This window comes from Ornithodoros turicata, chromosome 4 (genome assembly GCF_037126465.1).
Source record: "Ornithodoros turicata isolate Travis chromosome 4, ASM3712646v1, whole genome shotgun sequence".
Lineage (NCBI taxonomy): Eukaryota > Metazoa > Arthropoda > Arachnida > Ixodida > Argasidae > Ornithodoros > Ornithodoros turicata.
The window spans coordinates 15757907-15780099 of record NC_088204.1 but is presented as its reverse complement, the minus strand read 5'-3'; the positions used below and the strand labels follow the sequence as shown (position 1 = coordinate 15780099).

At 44.6% G+C, this 22193-nt stretch overlaps 6 protein-coding genes across 8 annotated transcripts in view; 2 read left to right on the top strand and 4 right to left on the bottom strand.

The window, feature by feature from the left end:
- The window catches only part of LOC135392741 (MAM and LDL-receptor class A domain-containing protein 1-like), a 29608-nt gene extending 25956 nt beyond the window's left edge, over positions 1 to 3652 (bottom strand). The window contains exon 1 of the mRNA XM_064623463.1: positions 3404 to 3652. The gene's annotated coding sequence lies outside the window, so the exon portion shown is untranslated. The remainder of the gene's footprint in view (positions 1 to 3403) is intronic.
- Positions 3653 to 8434: 4782 nt separating this feature from the next.
- Positions 8435 to 10110, bottom strand: LOC135391182 (U1 small nuclear ribonucleoprotein C-like). 2 transcript variants are annotated; one of them, XM_064621318.1, is made up of 6 exons: positions 10049 to 10110; positions 9793 to 9835; positions 9563 to 9671; positions 9385 to 9477; positions 9178 to 9318; positions 8435 to 8627 (listed from the first exon to the last, which is right to left on the bottom strand). In XM_064621318.1, exons 1-6 carry the CDS (start codon positions 10054 to 10056, stop codon positions 8536 to 8538), a joined length of 486 nt encoding a protein of 161 aa, XP_064477388.1. In that variant the 5' UTR covers positions 10057 to 10110; the 3' UTR covers positions 8435 to 8535. The 2 variants fall into 2 exon arrangements, with proteins under 2 accessions (XP_064477388.1, XP_064477390.1); XM_064621320.1 differs by having other exon boundaries at positions 9178 to 9279.
- Positions 10111 to 10280: 170 nt separating this feature from the next.
- Positions 10281 to 13075, top strand: LOC135391181 (transmembrane emp24 domain-containing protein 1-like). The gene is made up of 4 exons (XM_064621317.1): positions 10281 to 10517; positions 10723 to 10844; positions 10950 to 11133; positions 12082 to 13075. The coding sequence occupies exons 1-4, from the start codon at positions 10323 to 10325 to the stop codon at positions 12316 to 12318; spliced, it is 738 nt and encodes a 245-aa protein (XP_064477387.1). The 5' UTR covers positions 10281 to 10322; the 3' UTR covers positions 12319 to 13075.
- Positions 13076 to 13482: 407 nt separating this feature from the next.
- LOC135391178 (flap endonuclease GEN homolog 1-like) lies at positions 13483 to 19650 on the bottom strand. 2 transcript variants are annotated; one of them, XM_064621314.1, is made up of 12 exons: positions 19260 to 19650; positions 17331 to 17514; positions 17184 to 17273; positions 17008 to 17094; positions 16710 to 16891; positions 16542 to 16642; positions 16280 to 16470; positions 16122 to 16205; positions 15251 to 15393; positions 15049 to 15116; positions 14846 to 14983; positions 13483 to 14766 (listed from the first exon to the last, which is right to left on the bottom strand). In XM_064621314.1, exons 1-12 carry the CDS (start codon positions 19418 to 19420, stop codon positions 13751 to 13753), a joined length of 2445 nt encoding a protein of 814 aa, XP_064477384.1. In that variant the 5' UTR covers positions 19421 to 19650; the 3' UTR covers positions 13483 to 13750. The 2 variants fall into 2 exon arrangements, with proteins under 2 accessions (XP_064477384.1, XP_064477385.1); XM_064621315.1 differs by having other exon boundaries at positions 15251 to 15372.
- Positions 17568 to 19252, bottom strand: LOC135391180 (RING finger protein 37-like). The gene has a single exon (XM_064621316.1). The coding sequence runs from the start codon at positions 19110 to 19112 to the stop codon at positions 17679 to 17681; it is 1434 nt and encodes a 477-aa protein (XP_064477386.1). The 5' UTR covers positions 19113 to 19252; the 3' UTR covers positions 17568 to 17678.
- Positions 19651 to 19870: 220 nt separating the features above from the next.
- Positions 19871 to 22190, top strand: LOC135391177 (uncharacterized). The gene has a single exon (XM_064621313.1). The coding sequence runs from the start codon at positions 19888 to 19890 to the stop codon at positions 21388 to 21390; it is 1503 nt and encodes a 500-aa protein (XP_064477383.1). The 5' UTR covers positions 19871 to 19887; the 3' UTR covers positions 21391 to 22190.
- Positions 22191 to 22193: the final 3 nt, after the last annotated feature.

Below are 22193 nucleotides of genomic sequence, written 5' to 3'. Positions count from 1 at the left end.
GGGTCAATAAGTGCAGCAAGGTGAGCGGCCTCTTGCTGAGTTCGGTTTATAACTGTACGACCCCCCCCCCCCCTTTTTTTTCGGGTTAAACCCGATATCTCTCCGAATTCTGGTCACGTTTCACGTTATGTCACGTATTGCATGCACAGTTCAGTAGCAAACTGTACGTATGTCTCGCATAAATATTCTTTAAGCGCAATTATAAAATATGTGACACACATAGATGTGCACAACGCACAACATGTGATCCTTGTCACTATAAGCCGCGAGGCATTCATGTTGCACCAACATGTGCACTTGCCTCTTGATAGCAAGAAAGAAAAAGTAATTCCATAACACCCGAATCAGTCCCGGTTTCACCCCGATATTTAAAAATAGCACACGAGTTTTTTCTTCTGAATTGACGGGGAAAGGAATTTAACTCGAAAAAGTCAGATCCCATTTATGATAACCACTTGTTCCTAAATTCGTAATCGTCGTTGTCGCTCTGTAAGTCGCATAATATATCGCACCACAAAACGTGCGCTCTACATTTTATTAATATTTTGCGCCGTAGACAGGAAGTGAAAGCTATGACGCACCTATATAAAGAATAAAGGGGGAAACAAAGCAAAGGGGGAGTTAATGAACAGGGGTCACTGTAGCACAGCCAGTACAAAATGAACAGAAATGGGCGGGGCGCTCTCACGGTCACGTCGACTTGGGATGGCATATAATGCCAGTAAAGTTGAGAACGATGTCCCTTTCGAAAGTCAATGACCTCTACTACGCTGAGGTAACAACTCCCCTATTTGAGCTCTAGTCTCAGATAAGTAATATATATACGTATTGACTGTACGTGACAGACTGTTTGAAAACGCTACGACGTGACAGTTTAGTGCCCCAGTTGGAGTTCATGCTGTTTCTATAATGTACTGGTGTATTGAAAATAAAGTATTGTTTTTAGCAAATGTACATTTGTAAGTACGTAATAACGCAGTACTTGGTCAGTCGGTTATAGTAGTAGTAGATACGTATACCAATATAAAAACAAAGAGAGACAGTTTGGATATGTCTGCCAATGAACAAGTTCTGCTACCGTGCCTGTGGGTTGTTCGTGTTATTAAAAAAGAAAAGAAAAGCAGAAAAAACAGGAAACGAAAAATCTGTGTAATAGGTGTTTCTTCCATCCTTGCCTATGTCACGGAAAAGGGTACCCTATTTAGTGAGTCTGCTCGGCGTGATAATACTTAGGTGTCATTTCGGCCATTCTCCAGGTGTATACGTACTTGAGAAACGTCCAGCACTTATAATGTTTTCTTTCTTATAATGTTTGCTTATAATGTTTTCTTTTGTGAATCATCCAGCACGGATAATGTTTTCTTTCTTAGATAATGTTTCTTATAAGGATCACTTATAATGTTTTTGTTTTGTTTTTTCTGTGAATCGTGCTTTCTTCTCCTCCCTAAAGTGCACAAGGGAACGCAGATGATAAGTACATAGGGTCTGACTTTTTCGGGTTAAATGCGTCCAATAGATTTGGGAGGGAAAAATCGGGTGCTATTTTTGAACCTGTAATTCGGGGTGAAATCGGATGCTATTGACACAATCGGGTGTTATCGGGATACTTTTTTTTTTCTTTCTGTCCTTCAAGCGACCAGGTAATTAGAGGTGCACATATTGGTCAAACATGCATTCGTAAGTTACATTTACATTTACTTATCAACTTATTATCCTCGCGGTTCATAGCTATAAGCACCACATGGCGGCGTATTTTATCGTTGAACTCTGATAACATTTTCATCAGACGTCGGCACAGATGCTACTAAACCGCGTACGTGATACGTGATACAGCGTAATACGTGATTGAAACTCGGAGAGGAGTCGGGTTTAACCCGAACTGATCCGAAACTTAGTCGGGAGGGAACAATCGGGCGGAGAGTCAGACACTATACATATAGTTGTCTTTTTGAAAAAGGCAGCTATAGTTGTTGCAAGGCATGCAATAAGACTGGAGGTAAGCGGCAGCTACCTCGCGTCTATATACTGTCAAGGAATACCCGGATTTCGAGATGTTCACGTCGACAGGTGGTTGCGATAATCTTGTTGTTTACAAGTATACCGTCGCATAGCAGTGAACGCTTTTGCAAGACAGCTTCTCGTTCGTTTCGTGATCATGTGGTTTCATAGACGCTGCTTTGTCCGTGAGTTTCGGATATTAACTCGGGTGTAAAAGCTAAATAACGAAACAGTCCGAATTCTCCCAAAACTATGCAAACAATAAATAAAAATGAACTAATAAACGAAATACCCTAAGAGCAGACGCCTTCAAATATTGCAGCCACAACTGACGCTGTTAATATCGGACCTTTGAAGTGAAAAAATGAAGACGGAATCTATCAAAAACTAATTCCCACAAACATGGCAACCCAAGCAAATTGTGCGCCCGTAATGAACGTGTGGTTGAAATCAGTTGCAATACAGAAACAGGGTAAAGAACTGTCCAAATAATCACTACTACGAGAATGATTCTCACTGCCATTCGAAATGAATATTGAAATTCAATATTGAATATTGAATATTGAAATTCATATTAAACCCATAACCATAAATTGCATAAATGCCAAATTTCTGGAGTGATTGCAGACCACAGTGAGGTTACAGGACATACGGAACAGCATACGAGCTTACGCGAATCATGGTTCCACGCAAAAAAAAAAGAAAAGAAAAAAAAGAGTGTTCCATGACGTTATGGATGTTTGCCATTATCCCTAAGTTTTTAAAAAAATTATTTCGCGTAATGTAACACCTGGTCAAACGTTGTGTGCACTTCCGTACAGAGACCGTGCTTAACTCACGGTGGGTGCGCAAGAAAATTGAAAAATTATGTTTGGGTTCGCGCTCTAGTTAGCGTCTTGTGGGAGGAGGCCCTAATTTTACAAAGCGGCGTATCTTGCATATCAATGAGCATCAAAAGTCAGCGGCTGCAATAAATTACCGTAGTGCATGGGGACGGCTGCAAAGGGCAATATTTTTCTAAAATGGTCGGAAGGTCTTTCACTGTAGCTGCGATGCGCAGTTGCATAAGCAATGCTACTAGATTGCATTATAGTTTAGCTCGACTGCAGAAGTGAATTTTTACGTGTTAAGTATATTAGGTAAATATAAACAATATCGCACTATAAATATCGCATATTTAGGTTACGTTGGAAAACAACTAATACGTAGGGCTATACGTATCACACAGAGGACAAATCCCCCCTGGCGATGAAATTCCCCATTCATCATCTTAAAAATAAAGTTGTTGTTACAGAGACGACACACAGCAAAATCACACTTCCATGGTATAATGCACACAGGACACGAATACACACAATGCTTGTAACGAGTGTAACGAATCGTTCTACAGCACACAAGGGCTTACGTGTTACTCGATGATATCCGATCCACTCTTAGAAGCCCTTTGTTATTTCTTGTATCTTCCAGTACGACTCCAGATGTATTCCCCACTGTCGCCAGTGTCGCACAGACTTGCGCTGTCACAACAGACTTGTTCCACGCTGACCGCAGACAAGTAACAACCACATCCGGGTCGCGAAATGGATCAGTTTTCACGAAATGCAATCAAATATGTTTACACGAATACGAACACGGCTTTTCACGGAGATTTGAAAGCGCGCAACACTGCCTCGGTGTCTGACAGTGCGGCGGTCTGCTTCGAACGTGCGCGGTTTCCATGGTTACGGGACGTCCGACCAATCGCGGCGCTGCGGAAGCAGTAGGGTCCACGAATGAAATCGTCCGGCATCACTCGTGAGCTTCCGGGAGCGCGTCTGCAACTCGCGTTGCGTGAACGCTGTTTCCGCGATCACCAGTGCTTGTATGCGTATGTACTTTGTTTTGGGACGTATTGTTTCACGATGGTATGCAAATAATTTGACGCTGGCATCTCCGGTTGACCCGACCGCCTGGCAGGTTACCTGTGTAATGTTGTCGAGAATGCCGTCAAGTAAATGAAAGAATATGGAAGCTATCTCAATATTCATCGCAATTTTCAGGAAAGTGGGAACTTGAAGGGTCTATAAAAACTACCTGACAATATAAACATTAAAAAAAAAGAATAGAAAAAGAAGAAAAGGTACTACTGCACGAAATTCTTCGATAATGCTAACAGACCTGAAGCATTCTGAAGATAACTCGGTTAAAAAGCTTTGTTCCGCTTTATATTGCGTTACTATGTGCGGCGCTGCGCAAATATTTAACGACTTTTTTCTTTACATGTGTAGGTAGGACTGGACACGAAGATATACTGTTGAAACTTTACTAAATCGCCCATCCATATATCAATCTCTGTTTCTCAAATCGATATTGGAAAGTGGACTATTTTGTGCATTCCATCGGCTAAAATACAGTAAAGCAGCTGGCAAGGATGCTTTCCTGATTGGTTCGGTCAAATTAGTACTTGATTTCCTGCCAACTCAACATGTATAGGTAGCACGGTTTACAGTATCGTCCGAAGGTAGACGTCAAAATGAATTAGGAACGTACCGTACCCATACTGTGAAAAGAAAAGGAAAATGTTTTGCAGCGTCCTTCTTTATCAGCAAAGTGGATGAAAATAAATGTTGGATGTAGGAAAAATGATAATAATAAAAAAGGAAATCGAGATCGAATTCATCACCCGACGACTTCGGATACTCAAGATACATATTATCTATTTATTTGATTACCATTACGCATTATACGCGTAATTAAACGCATTATATTAAAGTGCCAATTAGTGGAAAGCGCAGCCAATGAAGGTGAACAAATGTGGAAGTATACACCAGTATAAAATCAGAACTTTATTCTCTCATCCCTATATCTTCCCCCCTCTCTCCAGGTGCGTTGAAAATGGAAGGCAGACGCCTGTTTATGACACCTTTCATTTGAGTTAATGACACAGAAAGACGCCCCTCCCCCCCCCCTTCCCCGCGGGGGAGGGGGTATAAATTTGTGGAGTGCCTTCAGCGCGTGATATGGTGGAGTTTTTATCTTTCTTTCTTTCTTTTTTGTGCAGCATGCTGTAATTAGCGTCTCCAAATGCTCTTCTAGCAAGTAATACTAGTTTCAAAAAGTCAATTATCGTCGTTGGACGATTTTTACCGCGTAGTACAATTTAATTATCGAACTCTGCATGAAAAACTAACCGAAATGTGGAGTTTGCAGCGTTAAACGGTACTCTCGCCTCTTTCTCTTTTATCAGAACTGTAAGAGGTGCGTTCTGTATTTATGTATTCCACCATGGGGAGAACTCTCGTAAGTGTTCATGTAATAGTTGACAAATTTGAACACGCAATTATTTGCCCCCACTTAGTTCAGGTCCATTATCACTCAGCTCCGTTCCGTTGTCAGTAAAGCTAGCTTACGTACCTTTCTGCCTGTTCCTCCCACGGTGCAATTGGTGATGTAAATTAATATTACTATTATTACACACGTTACACGTGAGTACACTCTTAAAAATGAACTTCACCGCATAGCACGCTCATAGCCAACCATCATCTCGAATGATATCATTATCTGCCCTGATTTGTTGAAAACGGGAGGCGTACGCCTTTTTTATGACAATTATGAATAGCATAAGTGTCACAAAAAAGGCGTACGCCCCCAGTTTTCAACAAATCAGTGCTAATAACGATATCATTCGAGATAATGGTTGGCTATGGGTGTGCCATGCGGTGAAGTTCATTTCTAAGAGTGTAATGTTAAATCGCCTAATCACACGTAAGAGGCGGGCGTACACCTTTTTATGATAATTTGGATATACGTATCAGACTTGTCACAAAAAGGCGCACGCCCCCTCTCTCTTCCAATCAGAAGCGATAACCCTATCATTCTTGGCAATAGTTGGCGCACAGCGTGCTACGCGGTGAAGTACTGTTTTTAGAGTGTGTGCTCCTTTGAAGTTCGACACTGAGCACGCGAAAGTACAAAAACTGCATTTTTCATTTCACCAGGCTACATGCGCAAAATATTCGTGACGAGAAGCCTGCATCGTTCCGCGATTCACTGTAGCTCGCTTTTGTTTCAATCACATTTCTTTGTGACATTTTTTCTGACCTTTTGTCGGGCGCATCTCCGGTTTTGAATGCGATCCCTCACTATGGCAAGCGAGAAAAACAAAAACTATCCATTATGACGTCAGGAGGCACCGGAAACGGAAGCGCATCTGGACCATTGTCCCCAGGTGGGACACGTTGTTTAGCCAATTAAGGCCGTCCACCAAGTGAACATTGCGGCCTTTGAGGGACGGCCCCTGCACTATTATGCGTGTCCGTTGTCGTAAATGTGTCAGCGAAATGTTACGTCTTTTTATTTATTTTCTGCTTTGTTGGGAGATGTGATAGGTTTTTTTTTGGTTGTCACGTTGGCAATAGTAGGCGTCTGATGAGCTCCAAGGGCGTTTATTGAGGGATAACGGAACAATGTGGAGTAATGGAAGAATGAGAAGGGAGGGAATAATGTGCCATGTTTAGTTGCACGTGACTCATTGCGTTCGAGTACTGTCAAGTGTGACACAGAAGGCCACGTGTGTAAACGGACCCATGACCATTTCCATTATGTAAAAGCCTGAGCTGAGTCTGAGCTTTTACGCAGACGGACAGACAAATGGGACACACAGTCGACAGTCGTGCGTTGTGTGTCTGTCCGTCTGTGTGTCCAGACTCGGGCTTTTACAATAGAGTTCATCCACCAGCCAGCCTGCATCTACGCCACGATTGTGTCATGACCATTTGCTCCGCGAACCGTTCTGTTCGTGTTCCCTAATTGCGTTGCACTCTATATGAGTTTCGCCACATAGCACGCTCCTAGCCAACAATCATCCCGAATGACAACGTTCTCACCCGTGATTCGTTGAAAACGGGAGGCGGAGCCTATTTTGTGACACTTATGCTGCTCATAATTGTCACAGAAAAGGCGTACGCCTCTCGTTTTCAACAAATCAGGGCAGATAACGATATCATTCGAGATTATGGTTGGCTAGGAGCGTGCTATGCGGTGCAGTTCATTTTCTCCCTAGCCCTTTCAACATCAACATCACCACCACCACCACCATCATTTTCTCCCTCGCTCCACCTCGGGCTCGCTAGCAGACATCCTCTACCCCGCTGGTTCTTCTGCCGAACGTTCCGCTAAAGCAAGAAACCTCATTCTCTTCCTGCTGAAGACAGGCCTTGCTCATCGACCCATCTAATACTGTACTCTCCCCGACGAACTCATGCACCTCACCGCATCCCCATCCTTCAACCTCCTCTATCCTCCATCCGTCCGTCCTTCCTTTGTGTTTTGTTTTGCTATGCGTTTTCTTTTTTCTGGCTATAGTCGTGACGACGCCCACTTCTGTGTGGCCAACAACGGCGAGCCTATCCTGCCATCACCCGCCCCCCCTCCCCTCAATTTCAAGCGTGTGGTCACGACCACGGTGGTGTCCGGAAGTTATTGTGCAAAAAAAAAAAAACAAAAAAAAAACACGGTTTTCACAAGTCAAACTTTGATGGCTGAACAATGGTGATGCAAGATAGGGTGAAGTCACCTGTGTGTAGTGCACTCTTAAAACAAAGCTTCACCACATAGCACGCTGAAGGCCAACCATTGTACAGAGTGATACCTCTATCACTCTTGATTTGTGGAAAACGCGGAGCGTACGCCTTTTTGTGACAATTAACATTTCTGCATAAGTGTCACAAAAAGGCGTACGCCTCCCGTTTTCAACAAACCAGGGGAGAGCACGATGTCAATCGGGCTTATGGTTGGCTAGGAGCGTGCGATGTGGTGAAGTTCATTTTTAAGAGTGTGGAGCAGCCAGGATCGGGCTTATCGTGCTGCTAGACGAACACAATCTTGAAAATAATGCCCAGATGACTAGCATAATACGACTTCTTAGCGTAGTGCTCAGGTTTTTTCCCTACTCAACGCTGAGTGGCACTGCTGACACAGTCACGTGATGTAGGAAGAAAATGGTTTTCGAATGGAAGTCTAAGTTCATTGCACATCGCAGCAATATTTAAGCTACACCATTTGTATGTGTGTAGAAAAGGGGCCTGATCTGACTGTCCGTCCCATTGACACACATGCATTTCCCATTACTGACCCTTCTGTAGCGGGTCAATAAATTGCAATACGGTCCTAAATTTTCTTTGGCAGGCAAGTACTGGTACGTAGATGTCACTGCGACAAAAATACTCAAAAGGGGATAAGTTGACTTATCCCCTTACTACGTACAGAGGTTCAATAATAAAAGCTCTGTCAACGCTTGCTATAATGCCTAATGCACTGTCGTGACATCTTTTTTTTTACAAAACTTGGTCAAATTCTTTGCCATTACACGTGTGCTGTGAAATTGCATACATATGTGTGCAGAGTTTTCTTTGGCGTAACAGTGAAGCTTTCCCTCTTTCTCAACACAAATGACCACTTCAAAAGCCCATGCCATTTATTAACACTGCTTCACCCTCACAGAGAGCAACAGCACATGAATGAGACTATGTACATTTGTTGATGATGGCCAGGGAGATTTCATTTCTTTGGATTTGGTGATGACATCAACGGTGGGCGCATTGGTCCCATGGGCATCATTGGACCCATAGGGCCCATAGGAGGCCTCATACCTGTAATAAGTAATGATGAGTTAAAAGCAGGGCTCTGAACTGCACCATCTGAAAGGAGCACGGCTATGATGGGGTTTGAGTCCTGTGTAGTGTATACGAAAGGCGATATTGTACGTGGAGTTGTCATTGGGGTCATTATTTATTTACCATCAGGGCACGAAGCGTTACAGAGGGGAGTGGATTGGGAAAAGGTTACAACAACAACATGATAGTAATAAGAACTTGCTGTGTTAGGAAATTTCAGACTTCACATTATTACATTTATGCCATAAGAACTCAATGTATCATTACAGACACGTTGCATTACAGCTGAAATAGCAATGGCCCCCTTGTAGGGGGTGCACAGGTAAAAAATCTGGGGTTGTTGCTGAACATTGGCGTGGGTGTGGGGGTACATCATTGCATTTACCCTGCCTTTTGTTCTTTTACTGCCTTTACCTGTTCCTTCTTTGTTCTACGTTACCTTCATAACAAAGCTTTTGTGAAGTCTCAGAAGTTTTGTTGCAAAGGTCTGCACCAATGTCGCACAAAATCGAGCAGAGCACATTACCTGGCATCATCATGTTGGGGGGCATTGGACCAGGGGGTCCCATCATAGGCATGGGTCCAGGCATAGGTCCTGGCATGGGACCGGGCACTGGAGGCATAGGGCCTGGGGGACCAACAAGTGGCATTCGTTGTGGTGGACCACCTTCGAAGCAATTTCATTCTACTGTTGAGTCCTACTGCTTAACCGAAGTAAAGAAACGGTACTTACCTTGTAGGGATGCTGGTGGCGGGATCATGGCACCTGTTATTGGCTTGTTCTGAAATTGGCCAGACTGGATCTTTCCTGCCTTAAATGCAGCCGCTGTGGAGAAATAAAAGAAAAAGTGCAAAAGATTGTCACTCAAGACTACTTTAACACGCTCAGGAAATGAAACGACGACTCATACTTGTGGCATCGATCAGGTTTTGGGCCTGCTCCTCCATCCATTTTTGGTAGTAGAACTTGACGTTTTCTTTGTGTTTTCGTCCGTTACAATGCGTTTTCCTGACGGACGGCTGCGAAGACGTCGTCAACAATCAGCGCGTTGACAACAACACTTGGTGCATGGACAAAAACTAGCCACAGAAGGGTACAATAACGTTGGAGTATAGCACACTGAAAGCCTGTAATGCTTACCGAGTCGTGAGTGAGGTATGTGTCGCAGTAATCACAGTAATACCTGAAATAATTGGACGTAAATAGGAAATTAGCCGGCGCCAGGCCTAACTATAGAGCAACATTAGCTGCCTTCTACAAAGTTTGCGTGCGAATTCCTTATCTTGCAATTGTCTGGGGGGTAAATGGAATTATTGCTGAATACTCGAACTTATGTTGCTATTATTTGAAGCGATGATTCATTGAATAAATGCCATAAGATTGACAACAAACTTACTTCGGCATTTTTTTTACTTCTGGATGAGACGACTTGCAGCCACCTTGCGGTGTCCGATCGCGAAAATAAAATTAATTTGAATGAAGCGTTTAATTTCTGCACACACACAAACCGATACATTGCTCCTTAAGTGTACTTTCTTATACTTCATGTTGCCGTTACTTTTACCAACGTAGCTTTTACTTTGTTCGTGATCACTTCTGTCGTCTGCTACTCTAGCATTGCCGTTGTCTGGCAACAGCAAGGACGGATTCCGTGCTCGCGGGCGAAAACGATGGCGCGGTGGTGTGGTGCAAACGGATCTTACAGGTTTTTCACGTTACTTTTTGCACTACTACTGCAACTTATAGAATCTAAAGATTTGTTTGACATGGCTGAAAATGAACTGACGATTACATTGCAAGCTGGCCGCGTAGAATGCTTCCACCAACCAGCGAAGGAAGGCCAAGTGCTGGAAGTGGAGTATCAGGTGAGAGTCAGCACTTTTGCATCGTGTCAGTATCGGCATATAATTCTGATGTTGCGTACACAACCTTGACATTTGTGCAGTGTAGTCACGGCTGCCTTTATGTTCCTCTTTGTATATCTCCTGCTTCAATTTTATAATCCCTGTAATATCTTTTCAATGGCATTTTTTTCATGTGGTCATTGTTCCTCAATTTACGTCCTCCCAGGTGTTGGACTCCAATTTTGGCAACATGGATGTCAGTCGAGGGCTGGAAATAAATTTCTTTCTGAAGTCACCGACAGACCAAGAATTAGTGGCCGACTACAGGCGCGCGGATGCAGTGCACAGGTGGCGTTCTCATTTACTACAGAGCACAGCAAAGGGCAGCAGAAACACAATATATGTTCTCCAGGTGTTTTGCTCTCGCCATGATGGCTTTCTCTTGCCTTGCAGACACGAAGTCAAACAACCGGGTGACTACACAATGTGCTTCGACAACAGCATCTCGACTGTCTCATCGAAGACAGTATATTTTGAAGTGTATATTGACTCGGATAGTGATGAGGAAAAGTGGGACCCTTCAAGCATCGAGTTTTCGCCAGAGCTTGTTTACAATGAGACCATGAACGAAATCAAGGTAATTGATACATAATGTCAATATGTTATTTTACGCACCTGTCATTCAACACTCGTTCGACTTTATGTTAAGAGAAGAACCTCAGGACAAGAGCCACCAATATTTCAAACAGAGAGTCCTTCCTTTAACGTTCTCTTACCGTATCACTACCATTTTCTACCCATCTTTGTTCCGCCTTAGTGTTTCACTCAGACTTGTGCCCGTTACCAAAAAAATGGAACAAAATACCGTTACTTCAGAAAAAGAGCAACTAAATATTTTACTCCTTACCAACATACAAAAGTAACGGGTTCTCGTTACTCACAGGTAATGAGTTACTTTTATGTTACCGCCGCATAGTTAAAGGAGCCAACAAACATGCCGTCATGAGTCTACATCTGCTAGCCCTTCTTTCCGAAGTGAAGGTGATCAGAGATTATGAAAACACATGTAAAGGCACCGGTTTTTGTGCCACCGATCACCAACGGTTCCCAAAAACAGACGAGGGGTTGCGTTGTAATTTAGGGCGCTCAGAAACTTAGCGAAGACAAGAGAAGGCTAGAAGTTGAAACACATTTTTTGTAGCCATAGCACAATTGGTGCCCATTCTTGGGAAGGAGTGATGGCCGGAGATTACGGAAACAAGAGAAAAGACAAGGGCATTCGTTTAAGACGATTCAGCACGCCAACAACCCATGCAGCGAGGGACTGCAATAGTACTTTCACGCAGGTCAAATCTGCACGCGTTGCGCCACACGGAGTGCCGAAATGTGCTCCCCCATGCTGAAGGAAAGGAACGCGTAATATCAGTAACGAGTTACCAATTTTTGTGACTGATTCCGTTACTATTACCATTTTTTTAAAAAGTAACTAAATCGTTACTTCGTTACCAAAAAAAGTAATCGTTACCAAGTAATGAGTTAGGCACAACTCTGGTTTCACTTGCATTGTCCCTTTATCTCCTTGCAGGCAACAATAAAGAAAGTGCAAGACAACTTGAACCGTGTGGAACACTTCCAGGACCAGAAGAAAGCATCGGAAACCCGGGACCGAAACCTTCAAGAGCACAACTTTACTCGCGTTAACAATTTCTCCATTCTTTTCATTGTTGTAATGCTAGCTGTTGGAGCAGTTCAGGTCGTGATGATTAGAAGCCTCTTCGATGAACGAAGCAAACTTCACAAGATTTTTAAACAGCTGTCTTGACACTGATGCTTTTGGATGAGTTTTGCCACCCTTTCCGTTTCTTGCATATGTACATATGACACTGGGGCAGCTGATGACGTCTGTGACATGAAAATTGTGCCATACTCATTATGGGCATTAAGTAAACAGGTAATCATTGCAAAATACCAATACAAAATAACGTGCTTGTTTCTTGTGCTTTCTATGAATGCTTGGTGTAGCGAAACAGTACCTCGCAAGTATTACGTATTATATGTAGTTGGCTTTCCTTTTCAAGTTCTCTGAAGTGGTTGCCTATATATTATGGAAGTTCTCTGAAATCCTGGCAGCTCCTCCTCTATGAAATAATGATCTGGCGACATTTTTTGAATTGCCCCCGTTGAAGTTTTTCATGCACTTGCGAGTGTGGATCTCTTCTTTGTTGTGCCATGTGGGGCAGTGAATTTCTCCTAAATGCCTTCTGCTTGTATTTATAATGAGCTCTCTCTTCTTTTATTTGACGAACGTGCCAAGGAAAAATGCAACCCAAGTCCTATATGACATGTTTAGACAGCAAGCTGTACATGCGTTGATTGAAACATAGCTGATCTTATGCCAAAGACACTGATGCCAGACAAAGGGGAAATGCATCAGAGCTAGTCAGTTTAGAGAGGCTGTTTCATTGCGTGCCCGTGCTATTATTCCTTGATTTGACATTTCAATTTTTCTTTGTCAGATGGCATTTATTCTTGCACAGCACATTGACTGTGAAATAAATATTGCCTTTGTGTTAATTGTACCTATAATTTCATCATGTCATTGCCCTAATGTGTCATAAGAATAATGAGTGGTAAAATCTATCCTAAAAAGTGTACTTTCCAGCTGTACAGTTCCTTTCCACAGTTAATCTTGCTCTTCTGCATCAAATTCAGCACAAGCCTGCTACAATAGTTTTTTTTTTATTTATAGTAGTGACATCTGTAACCACATGACAATGTTTCTTAGTGAAGTGACAACACTTTCGTTAAAAGTAAATGTTGTATATAACATTTAACAATACTTTTTGCTGTCTCATATATGTTATCAAAAACCAAACTAAAACTTGATTGATGATGAAACAAAATTATGTGTGCTTAGAGCCTTGTGTTTTAGGTTTTGTTAAGCGTGGTGAAACCTGTCATTATCCCCGATTCGTAAGTAAAGCCCCCCCCCCCCCCCCCCCAAACCAGCTTGGCAAAGCGCCAATTCAGCCGCCAATACATGCAGTGGGGAAATGCTAGGCAATGCAGGAAGCGCACATTTTAAAAATTTTCCACAAGTTTACTCTGTTTCACAACTCCCGAAATAAAACCCAATTTTTACCGGGGCTGTAAAAAACAAAAAAAGAAAAAAACTGAAAGCACAATGCCCTGTGTATGCTCAAGAGCAGCGGAATGATTAGTAACTGTGTAACCGATAAAAGAGAGTCTCGTATTTAAGACTCCTCATCCGATATCTCTATGATGGAGTGAGTCTCGCGGTTCAACGATGACTGGTTCTCAAACGAGCTAAACAATGATTTGGAAGGATCGTAATCGCTCTCTGTGGGAGTGTGTTCTCTTCTGCTGCGCCTCTCTCTCATGGCACTGATGGGTGTACTCTCGAACGACGATGCTGCAACGCTGCAACAACGTTGGCTGCTACAATTTTCCAGTTCTGCAGGGGATGTTAAGTCGTCTTTGACAGCAGCTGTGTGACACTCAACAGGAAAGAGACAGCGAACAGACTTTCCTGTGGTTGTGGATTGATCATTTCTTAGTGTATTGGGGGATCTTAGATTGGTAAACTGTGCCTCGGGTTCAACACGAAGACTCTCGGTCTTTGCATCCATTCGGGGGCTGGGCTTTGGAGATATTAGTTTTCTTTTGGGAGGAGAGCAGTCGTGGCCCGATAGGACTTCTTCCCTCGACGCTTTTGTGGGGCTTTGCAACTCTGGTGGCGTTGGTTGTTGAAGGGAGATTTCTAGATCTGACATACCGTCTATTTTTCTCGCATCTTTCCTACTGCTGTGCACTTCTTTCCTGCGGATCCTCTCCGCTAATGGCACGGTGTACTCTGCGAGGCTGTCGTCACCGATACCTTTCTTTCCGGGTGATCCGAAAAAATGTGTAATTTCAGCCGTGGGTTCAGGAACAGGTTTTTGGGTGCGCGTGACGTGTTTCTTCTCGGTCTGTCTTAACCGTGTTAACTTCTCAGCCTTCTGCTCAGTTTCGGTGGACTGCTTCAGCTTTCCAGCTATGACAGGTTGCGATTGCTCTTTGTTTAGGTTTGCGAGTTCTCCTCTTTCATGTTCCTTTACCTCTTCGTTTTCAACATTGCAATTACCACCAGTTTTGTTTTTTGTGTCCTCTACAAGGTCTGGCTGGACTTGTTCCTGGCTTTGGCTTTCTGGCTTGTTGGCCTTGCTTTTGGCTTTCACCTTGAAAAACTCTCGTATGTCCTTGGTGTTTTCTGCAACGCAGGAAGATTTGGGCATTGAAATGAAGGTGCACACCGGCACCAAAAGATCATTCGCATGCATGACACTAACTCGCTGTTTTCTTTGTTGCTTTCTTGGCATTGACTTCCTCTAGAAACTGATCAACTAACGCAGGGTAACATTGTCTGAAGAGCTGCTGAGGCTCCAGCGTTGTAGTGCCAGACGCGTCGCCCTCTGGTACTGTGCCCTCTGAAACAACCACAGCTTTATATGTAAGAAAGAGGATACCGCCTCAGATACAACACTTCACTCACCACATTGCTCTTGCGACCATAATACTTCGTACAAAGGTACATTTCGTATGTTCCTCAACTTCACGATCCTGAAAATAATCATGAATGGCAGTAACTCAGTATGAGCTGAAAGACTGTCTATGCTCCAACTGTAAACAGCTTACAGCTGTGCGTAAATTGTTTGTTCATAGTCTGGATGAGGTACAGGACATTTTTCACCGACCTTTCCGCTTTCAGTGTCCTGCATGGACGATCCACATGCAGCAGATGCCAACGAGTGAGCAGCGGGAACAGTTTCTCACGGCTCTCGCTTGGTTCCCAGAAAAGCATCTTTTGCATAAATTCCTGCAGCATCACAGATGCTAGCTACAAGCACACATGATAATGCCCAGTATGCAAGCACAGCAGCATTGTGTCAAGATGCTCTGCTCTTATGCAATACAGTCAACCCTAAATTTACTGGCGGTTAATAGGTAGGGTTCCTGGTTTTCGGTGTTTATATTTTCCGAGGTATTACGAGATAGGGCGAAGATAAGTGACAAAGAGAAGTTGTCCTGTTATTTCATCAGGTTTATTTATTTACGTTACGTTACAGTTATTACATTACGTTACGTTAATGTCACAATTGTGCTACAGTATTGTGCTACTGTAATTTGGTTTGGCGTTCATTTTTGCCGCATTTTGGGAGGTCTAAAAAATTATAAACACCAAAAACCGGAAGCCCTACTAACAGGGCGCTAAAGTGCACAAACGACGCAACAGGCATCTCCCGTTCCTGTTGTGTTGGTGTCCAGCTGTACGGGTGTTACGGCTTTTTTTCACTCTGCTAGGAGAAATTTTTGCACCTTAGTGCGCCTTTAACGTCACATCTCCTTGCTCACCTATGCCCCAAAAAGACGGATCGTGTTTTGCAATAAATACGTGAATCACCTTTTCTTATTCTGCTGTTTCACAGCGGGACACGGAATGGTCTACGTTTAGGCCTTGTTGACATACATCGAGGTAAGAGAGCGTTCATCCACGAAAGATGCGATCATTGTCCGAAAATCAATGATTCATAGGTCAAGGATCGACTGCAAGCTACGTAGACGCACCTGAAATGGGGAGAGCTCTGGTTGCTTCCACGACCCGTCCAGTGAGTGGAACTCAACTTGGTCACAGAGAAACTCTTGGACAACCTGGGCCATTAATGCAGATAAATATGTCAGCACGACTGTATCCAATGCTTTTGTGTGCCACCAGTGCAGTTTACCTCCTCTGGTGGAAATTGTGCAGTAGCCATGGCCTTCTTTCGCACATCCAGCTCCAATTTCCATTCACGTTTGACAGAGTCCGTCTCGTGCCAGCGACATGTGCACCGAGCATCTTTTTCCGAGAGAACTTTGCACCGCTTTTCAGTCTTGCAGTTCTCGCACCCTTCCTCCGTGTGGGCTTTTGGCGTCCCTGCAGGTTAAATGGAGTGACCAATGTTGCCAGAAATATTTAGTGCTGCATGCAAGGGAGTTGAGACCCGCCTGGGTGGTGGCAGACATTGCAGTGTCGGGGCTTTCGCATTATGACGTCTGCTTTGTTTTGCAGCTGTTCAAACTTGCTGTCCGTGTTCCAACTTTTAAACCTGTCATTGAAAGTTTTATGTGTTACTACGGTGTGTTACGAGGCTCGCGGTAGGTTCGGGAGCAGACCTCTCTAGAATATCGACGTCGCCAAGTTTAGAAAACAGTTTAATAGCCGTCTCTTTCCCGACGCCTTGGACTCCAGGAAAGTAGTCACAACCGGCGAGCAGTGCCACAGCTATCAGCTTCTCCCTCGTCAAATTGAGCTGTGACTCTATGTCTGACATTTTGTATGCTAGAACATGGGGATCCTGCAGGGCATTAAAGCAAACTGTCAGAGGCAACCTAAAATGAGAAACATCTCCTAAGCAAAGCTAAGAGACTACTAGAAGAAAAAAAAAAGGTACAGTATAACCTTCATATTTACCTTATCATCGATATCAACACCTCTGTAAACCAAAGTGGCTCCATAAAGGAATACATCACTGTCTTCTGTCATGCATGCATCAACTAACTGCAATTACAAGAAAGCTTGCTATGAGCATGTTCTTGAGTTTGAAGAATGATGATTCTGGCACCACTAGAGAAAGCAAAGGGCCTCACTTTCTTTTTGTTGAGAGCAGCGCAGGTTGCTTCAGCTTCACCCAAGCTCTGAACGCAGTGCAGTCCCATAATGGAGAGAAGCTCCCTGCACTGCAGCACATCTTGATTTTAGAAACTTGCCCGTTAGAAGCTGTATTACTGACTAACCTGCTCACTTAAGGCTCGGAGACGAGGGCGACTACCTCCTCTCCTAGAATCTCGGATTTCAGGATAATATAACTTGCTTCGCTGAGACAGTGTCTCCCCTTTAACGTCTGGTGCATTCCCTTCGAGCACAAAGACTAGATCCATACCATAGCCCAGCAGTTTAGAGCACCGGAAAAAGAGGTTCCTACAAAGCAGAAACGATTGGGGGTCGTAAACAAATTTATATTTCGCAGTGTACAAAAGCCCCTTGTCAAGAATATATCATCTCAAGTACAGCCCCAATACAAAGAGACCCAACTGTTTTTGACCTACACGCAATAATTTTATTCTGTCTGTCTCGCTCCACGATCAACAGTTAAACATTGCTGTGTGTACTCTCACAACTTCCGAGGACACAAACTGCACTTTGCAATAGCACTGTCCTTCACCCTTTGTGACAGTTTTCGTTAAACAAGTCCTGCACATGTAATGCTCGCACGGAAGTTTATAAGAAGGGTCTCGAGCTCCACACTTGCAGTTCAGGAGCTGCGATGTCGTAGGTTTAGGTTTGAGATTTCTTATCTCCTTTAGCGTTTCCTCTATTGAAGACTGGAGGCTCATTGCCACCTTATCTTCGTGGCTTGTACCTGCACTTTCACTTCCGTCTTGTTGTGCATGTCCATACTTCGCCATTTTAGAGCCCTCTTCATATGTCTCGCGCTTTCTTTTGCTGCAGTGTGCTTCACCAACCTCCTTTCTCGTAGACTGTGACAGATTCGAAACTGCCAACCCCAATGCAACTACGCTGGCATGGCTTCTTATCCCGCTACCTTTACCCACTGTTCTCGGACAATTACCGAGCTCGCTCACGTTCTTGATGACAAACTGGTCAATTCGAGCCTTCAGCTCAGGTAGGAACTTGGGGGCATTTTGGCCACGTAATTCAACGCCCGTAAAAGGGTCCGTTGGCTGACGGCACCACCTTCCTTCCGCCTGCACGTGTCTGTCGAGTGTTGATTGGTCGATGACCTGTCCACTCGGTAACAGGACCGGCTGCACCATAAGCTCGTACGTCAATGCATCTTGGAAGTCGGATGGAATGTCGACACTTTCTTGCGTGATCACACCATTTACTGAGTCACTGTTTGCCACTCTGTCGCTCGCTGGAGTGGGACTAGTCCCCCTGTTTCGCAGGGCACGGGCCTGAAACTGTGGTCCTTTCGCTGCGAGCAGAAACTTTTGTATCAAGTCTTTTTGTTCGCCGAGGCCACACGAACTAGACATCGGCTGACCCCAAACATCACATGACTGAAGTCCGACGGCAGTGCTACCTTCTGCTCTCAGTAGTCTGATCTTCAAGCGTCTAACACCTCTTGAGAAGATTGGTTTCATTGTGGAAGTTTCACAGCCGTTCAGATTAATCGACGGAAGGTTCAATGCCAAGAACGGTCCTCTTGGTCGATACTGTCTGTTATTAAGCACTACTTCGCTACTTTTGACGTCGAACCTCCTCGCACTCATGGCGAAGTCTTCAGTCGTTTCAGATTGCGAGGTCCAAACTTCGAAGCCTGTCAAGCGGACAGGTCCTCGCTGGAGTCCCAAACGAATGCAGTGTATCTCAAGGGCAACGGGAAAACAGAAAACCACGCTGACCGGAGGCTTGATGAAGTATTCCGCCATAAAGCCGTTGCGCCTTTTGCTGGAGTTATTTCGCACCAGGTTTTGAACCTCATAGTCGTCTGTGCACACTTGATCAGTGTGCACGCTCGTACCAAGAGCTTCGTTGGTGAAGTTGATGGCCATCACTGATTGGCGATGGCGATGACCGTGATGCGATAGATTGATCTGTCAATGCTTTCGGTACACGGCACATCAATACATCTGTTTACTTTGTAGCGCTTCAGTGACGCGGTGCAATGGCAATACCACACATAATGAATGCACACCTACCTAAGATGCATGTACTTGGAGGTGTTGTGAGTAGCCTGCACGCGTTGACTTTCCACGATCCATCCGCTGAGGTCGACAGCAATAACTTGCCCCTTTAATTCCTCAAGGTGCACTTTTCGGGCAACGGGTTCCAAAACTTGCCACAGGTCGTGAACACCCATCTTCTCAGTTTTTTAGCGAACGGTGTAGTAGTGCGTGTCAACTTGTTGCGTGTGCTTCGCTACTGCAGTAGATCACGGGGCTTCTTCACTATGTTCTGAATCTTCACCCATATCACGATCACCTATCAATATGCATTTTGGAAGTAGACGTCAATGTAAACTGGCACAAACGTTACTTCAGTTTTGTTTACAAAATCAAGCAGCCATGATTGTTTCGATGGCGACGGTGATTGAACTATTGAACTGATTTGAAAGTTTGGTTTCAGTCCTAAACAGAAAAAAGTCTGAGTTAGTCTAGTAAAGTTTCGCACTGTTATTGTTTTCCATGGACTTTTCGTAACGGATATATGATATATGTATCAATAAATATAGGCAATTTTTTATTCCTTGTTTTGTATCTTATCTGTGCTGGTGCTGCCACCATTCATGTCGGAATAGAATGAACGTAAGGCCAAGGCCCAAGGCATATGACGCGAAAACGGTCGTTGCCTCCGGCGCTAGTGCAACGATGTCAGCGATTGTGGGGCTTTAGTTCTCTTCCTTCATCACAAATATCGAAGAAAAGCGAGTGCGTGATGTCGAAGCGCGTTAAAAACGCCATGCCGACATCGACAGCCGACACTCACGAACGACTTAGCGCCCAGAGACCGCCCGACCACCGCACGTTCATCGGCTGTCAAATGCTGCTGCTACATTCACTGAGGAAGCGTCGGAGACGTCTTCTCGAACGTCGAGCATCGAGGTCTTTGCAACTGACGCAGAACACAATGTACATGCGACGGGTACAACGTCGGCAGTCTAGAATACAGTTTTTGCTGTCCCTACTCAAAACTGGCTGTGCAGCCTACGGTCTCCGTGAAGCAGCTCAGCTTTCCGCTCAGGACTCTGACGCATCGTCTTCACGCAACGTTGGTATGGAGGATTTGTTTAGTCGAGAGAGGCTGCACGTCATTCCAGACCTAAGCGACGAAGACTGGTTCAGTGCATTTCGCATCAGCAGAGAACTGTACGAGTACCTTCTTGCTGAGCTCAAGCCATTTATGTGTGTTGATGATGAAGACGACGACGACGAACTTCCAGCGTTTGAACAGCAAGTAGCGATTGCACTGTGGAGGCTAGGAAGAGCTACGGATGACACAACACTGAATCGTGCCCTCGGTGTGTCGGCAGATATGACAGCATCTATTGTACGAGATTTTTGTGGAGCCGTCGTTAAAGTTTTAATGCCACGCTTGGTGCAAGTGCCTTTTGACGAAGACCTCGAAGACATAATGGATCAGTTCAAAGAAGAAACCGGGCTGCCACAGTGTGCCGGTGCGCTCTGCATTTCTCACGTGCCCATTCAACCGCCTTCCGAATACGAGATCGGAGGGGACTACACAAATTCCGAAGGCTGGAGCTCAATCGTCGTACAGGCCGTGGTCGGAGCAGACCGGAGGTTCTGGGACCTTAATATCGGCTGGCCCGGCAGCACGCCCCAGGCGCAGGTTCTGCGGAATTCGAGCTTGTGGAGGAAGGGTGAAGAGGGCTCGCTCTTCGCATCCAGCAAGCTGCTCAACGTCAGCAGCAACAGGGTTCCACCCTACATCATTGCCAGGAACGGGTACCCCTTGCGCGACTGGATCATAACCCCGGTCGAAGTGACCGACGAACGACGAGAGAAATTCAACAAGATACTCAACGAAGTCCTCGCCGTCGGAGAGACGGCGTTCCGGAGGCTCGAGTCTCGATTTCCGTACATACTTAGGCACAACGGGTGCGGGATAGATCTGATGCCGACCGTTGTGGCGGCGTGCAGCACTCTGCACAACCTCTGCGAGGACAGGGCGGAAGATGTGGTGGAAAGTTGGCTCGACGACGCAGCTCGACACTCTCTTCCGCAACCGCGGCTGGGGAGGGACCCGTTGCGCGAAGAGCCCACGGCGGGAGGGGAGGCCCTGCGTGCGGCAATACTGGCCACCCTGTGCTGAATGCTGTGCGCTGCTCATATTTTTGTGATGAAACTTCCCACAAGTTTGGTACCGCTCATGGGGCGTTCTGACGAGCAGCTAACTAAAAGGGAGAACCAACCGTTTGCTCAACCCTTGTTGAGCAAATAAGAAAGTATTTTTGAAGATCTTTCCTCAAAGAATGTATTTTCTACCGTCTCTGTATGGTCGGTCTTTGCAGTGTACATTCCATTTCGCATTACCGTACAACGTGGCTTGCGGTAAAAAGCCAGTTGCTTCCACGGGCGATAGTTAAAAAAATTACGAGCAAGGACACCCTCAAATGTACCACAGTGTGCCAACCTTATTTAGCTCCTATTCGGTAAAAATGGTGGCACTTTTAATAAGCCAGTAAGGAAAAGCAAAAGGTTTTGTGCATTGTTTGGTAGGCTCCGGGCTCTTAGAAAAAAAAGAACCTTCTACCTCTGTAATTTTCACGTATATTTCTATACATCTTTTACAAGGATGCAGCTGTGGGCCAAGCTGTGGCACAGCAATGTCATGTGACTCATTATGTGGTTCCACTGCACCAGTAGCTTTTGCTGTGTACATTTTATTGTGCCTTTCATAATCACATTTGTCTTCCATGTGGCAGCTTTCATTGTCGTACCTCTATGCTGTATTTAATGCCAGTTCTTTAGCAATATAATCTGTCTGTGTACAGAAAACCCTTTTTACAATTACTTGTGGCACAAAAACTTTACAAACTTAAAAACGATTTACTGACATTTTACAAACTGCTCATTGACTTTGTGAGATCAATAAACCCTACAGTATTTTTACAG

Coding starts and splice junctions, on each gene's coding strand:
- LOC135391181 (XM_064621317.1), top strand. CDS start 10,323: ATGGCGCGGTGGTGTGGTGCAAACGGATCTTACAGGTTTTTCACGTTA. Junction 10,845..10,949: donor CGCGCGGATGCAGTGCACAG/GTGGCGTTCTCA, acceptor CTTGCCTTGCAG/ACACGAAGTCAAACAACCGG. Junction 11,134..12,081: donor AGACCATGAACGAAATCAAG/GTAATTGATACA, acceptor ATCTCCTTGCAG/GCAACAATAAAGAAAGTGCA.
- LOC135391178 (XM_064621314.1), bottom strand. CDS start 19,420: ATGGGTGTTCACGACCTGTGGCAAGTTTTGGAACCCGTTGCCCGAAAA. Junction 17,515..19,259: donor TCCAAGTACATGCATCTTAG/GTAGGTGTGCAT, acceptor TCTGCTTTGTAG/GAACCTCTTTTTCCGGTGCT. Junction 17,274..17,330: donor TCCGAGCCTTAAGTGAGCAG/GTTAGTCAGTAA, acceptor GATGTGCTGCAG/TGCAGGGAGCTTCTCTCCAT.
- LOC135391180 (XM_064621316.1), bottom strand. CDS start 19,112: ATGGCCATCAACTTCACCAACGAAGCTCTTGGTACGAGCGTGCACACT.
- LOC135391182 (XM_064621318.1), bottom strand. Junction 9,672..9,792: donor CATACCTCACTCACGACTCG/GTAAGCATTACA, acceptor ACGTCTTCGCAG/CCGTCCGTCAGGAAAACGCA. Junction 9,478..9,562: donor AAACCTGATCGATGCCACAA/GTATGAGTCGTC, acceptor ATTTCTCCACAG/CGGCTGCATTTAAGGCAGGA.
- LOC135391177 (XM_064621313.1), top strand. CDS start 19,888: ATGACGCGAAAACGGTCGTTGCCTCCGGCGCTAGTGCAACGATGTCAG.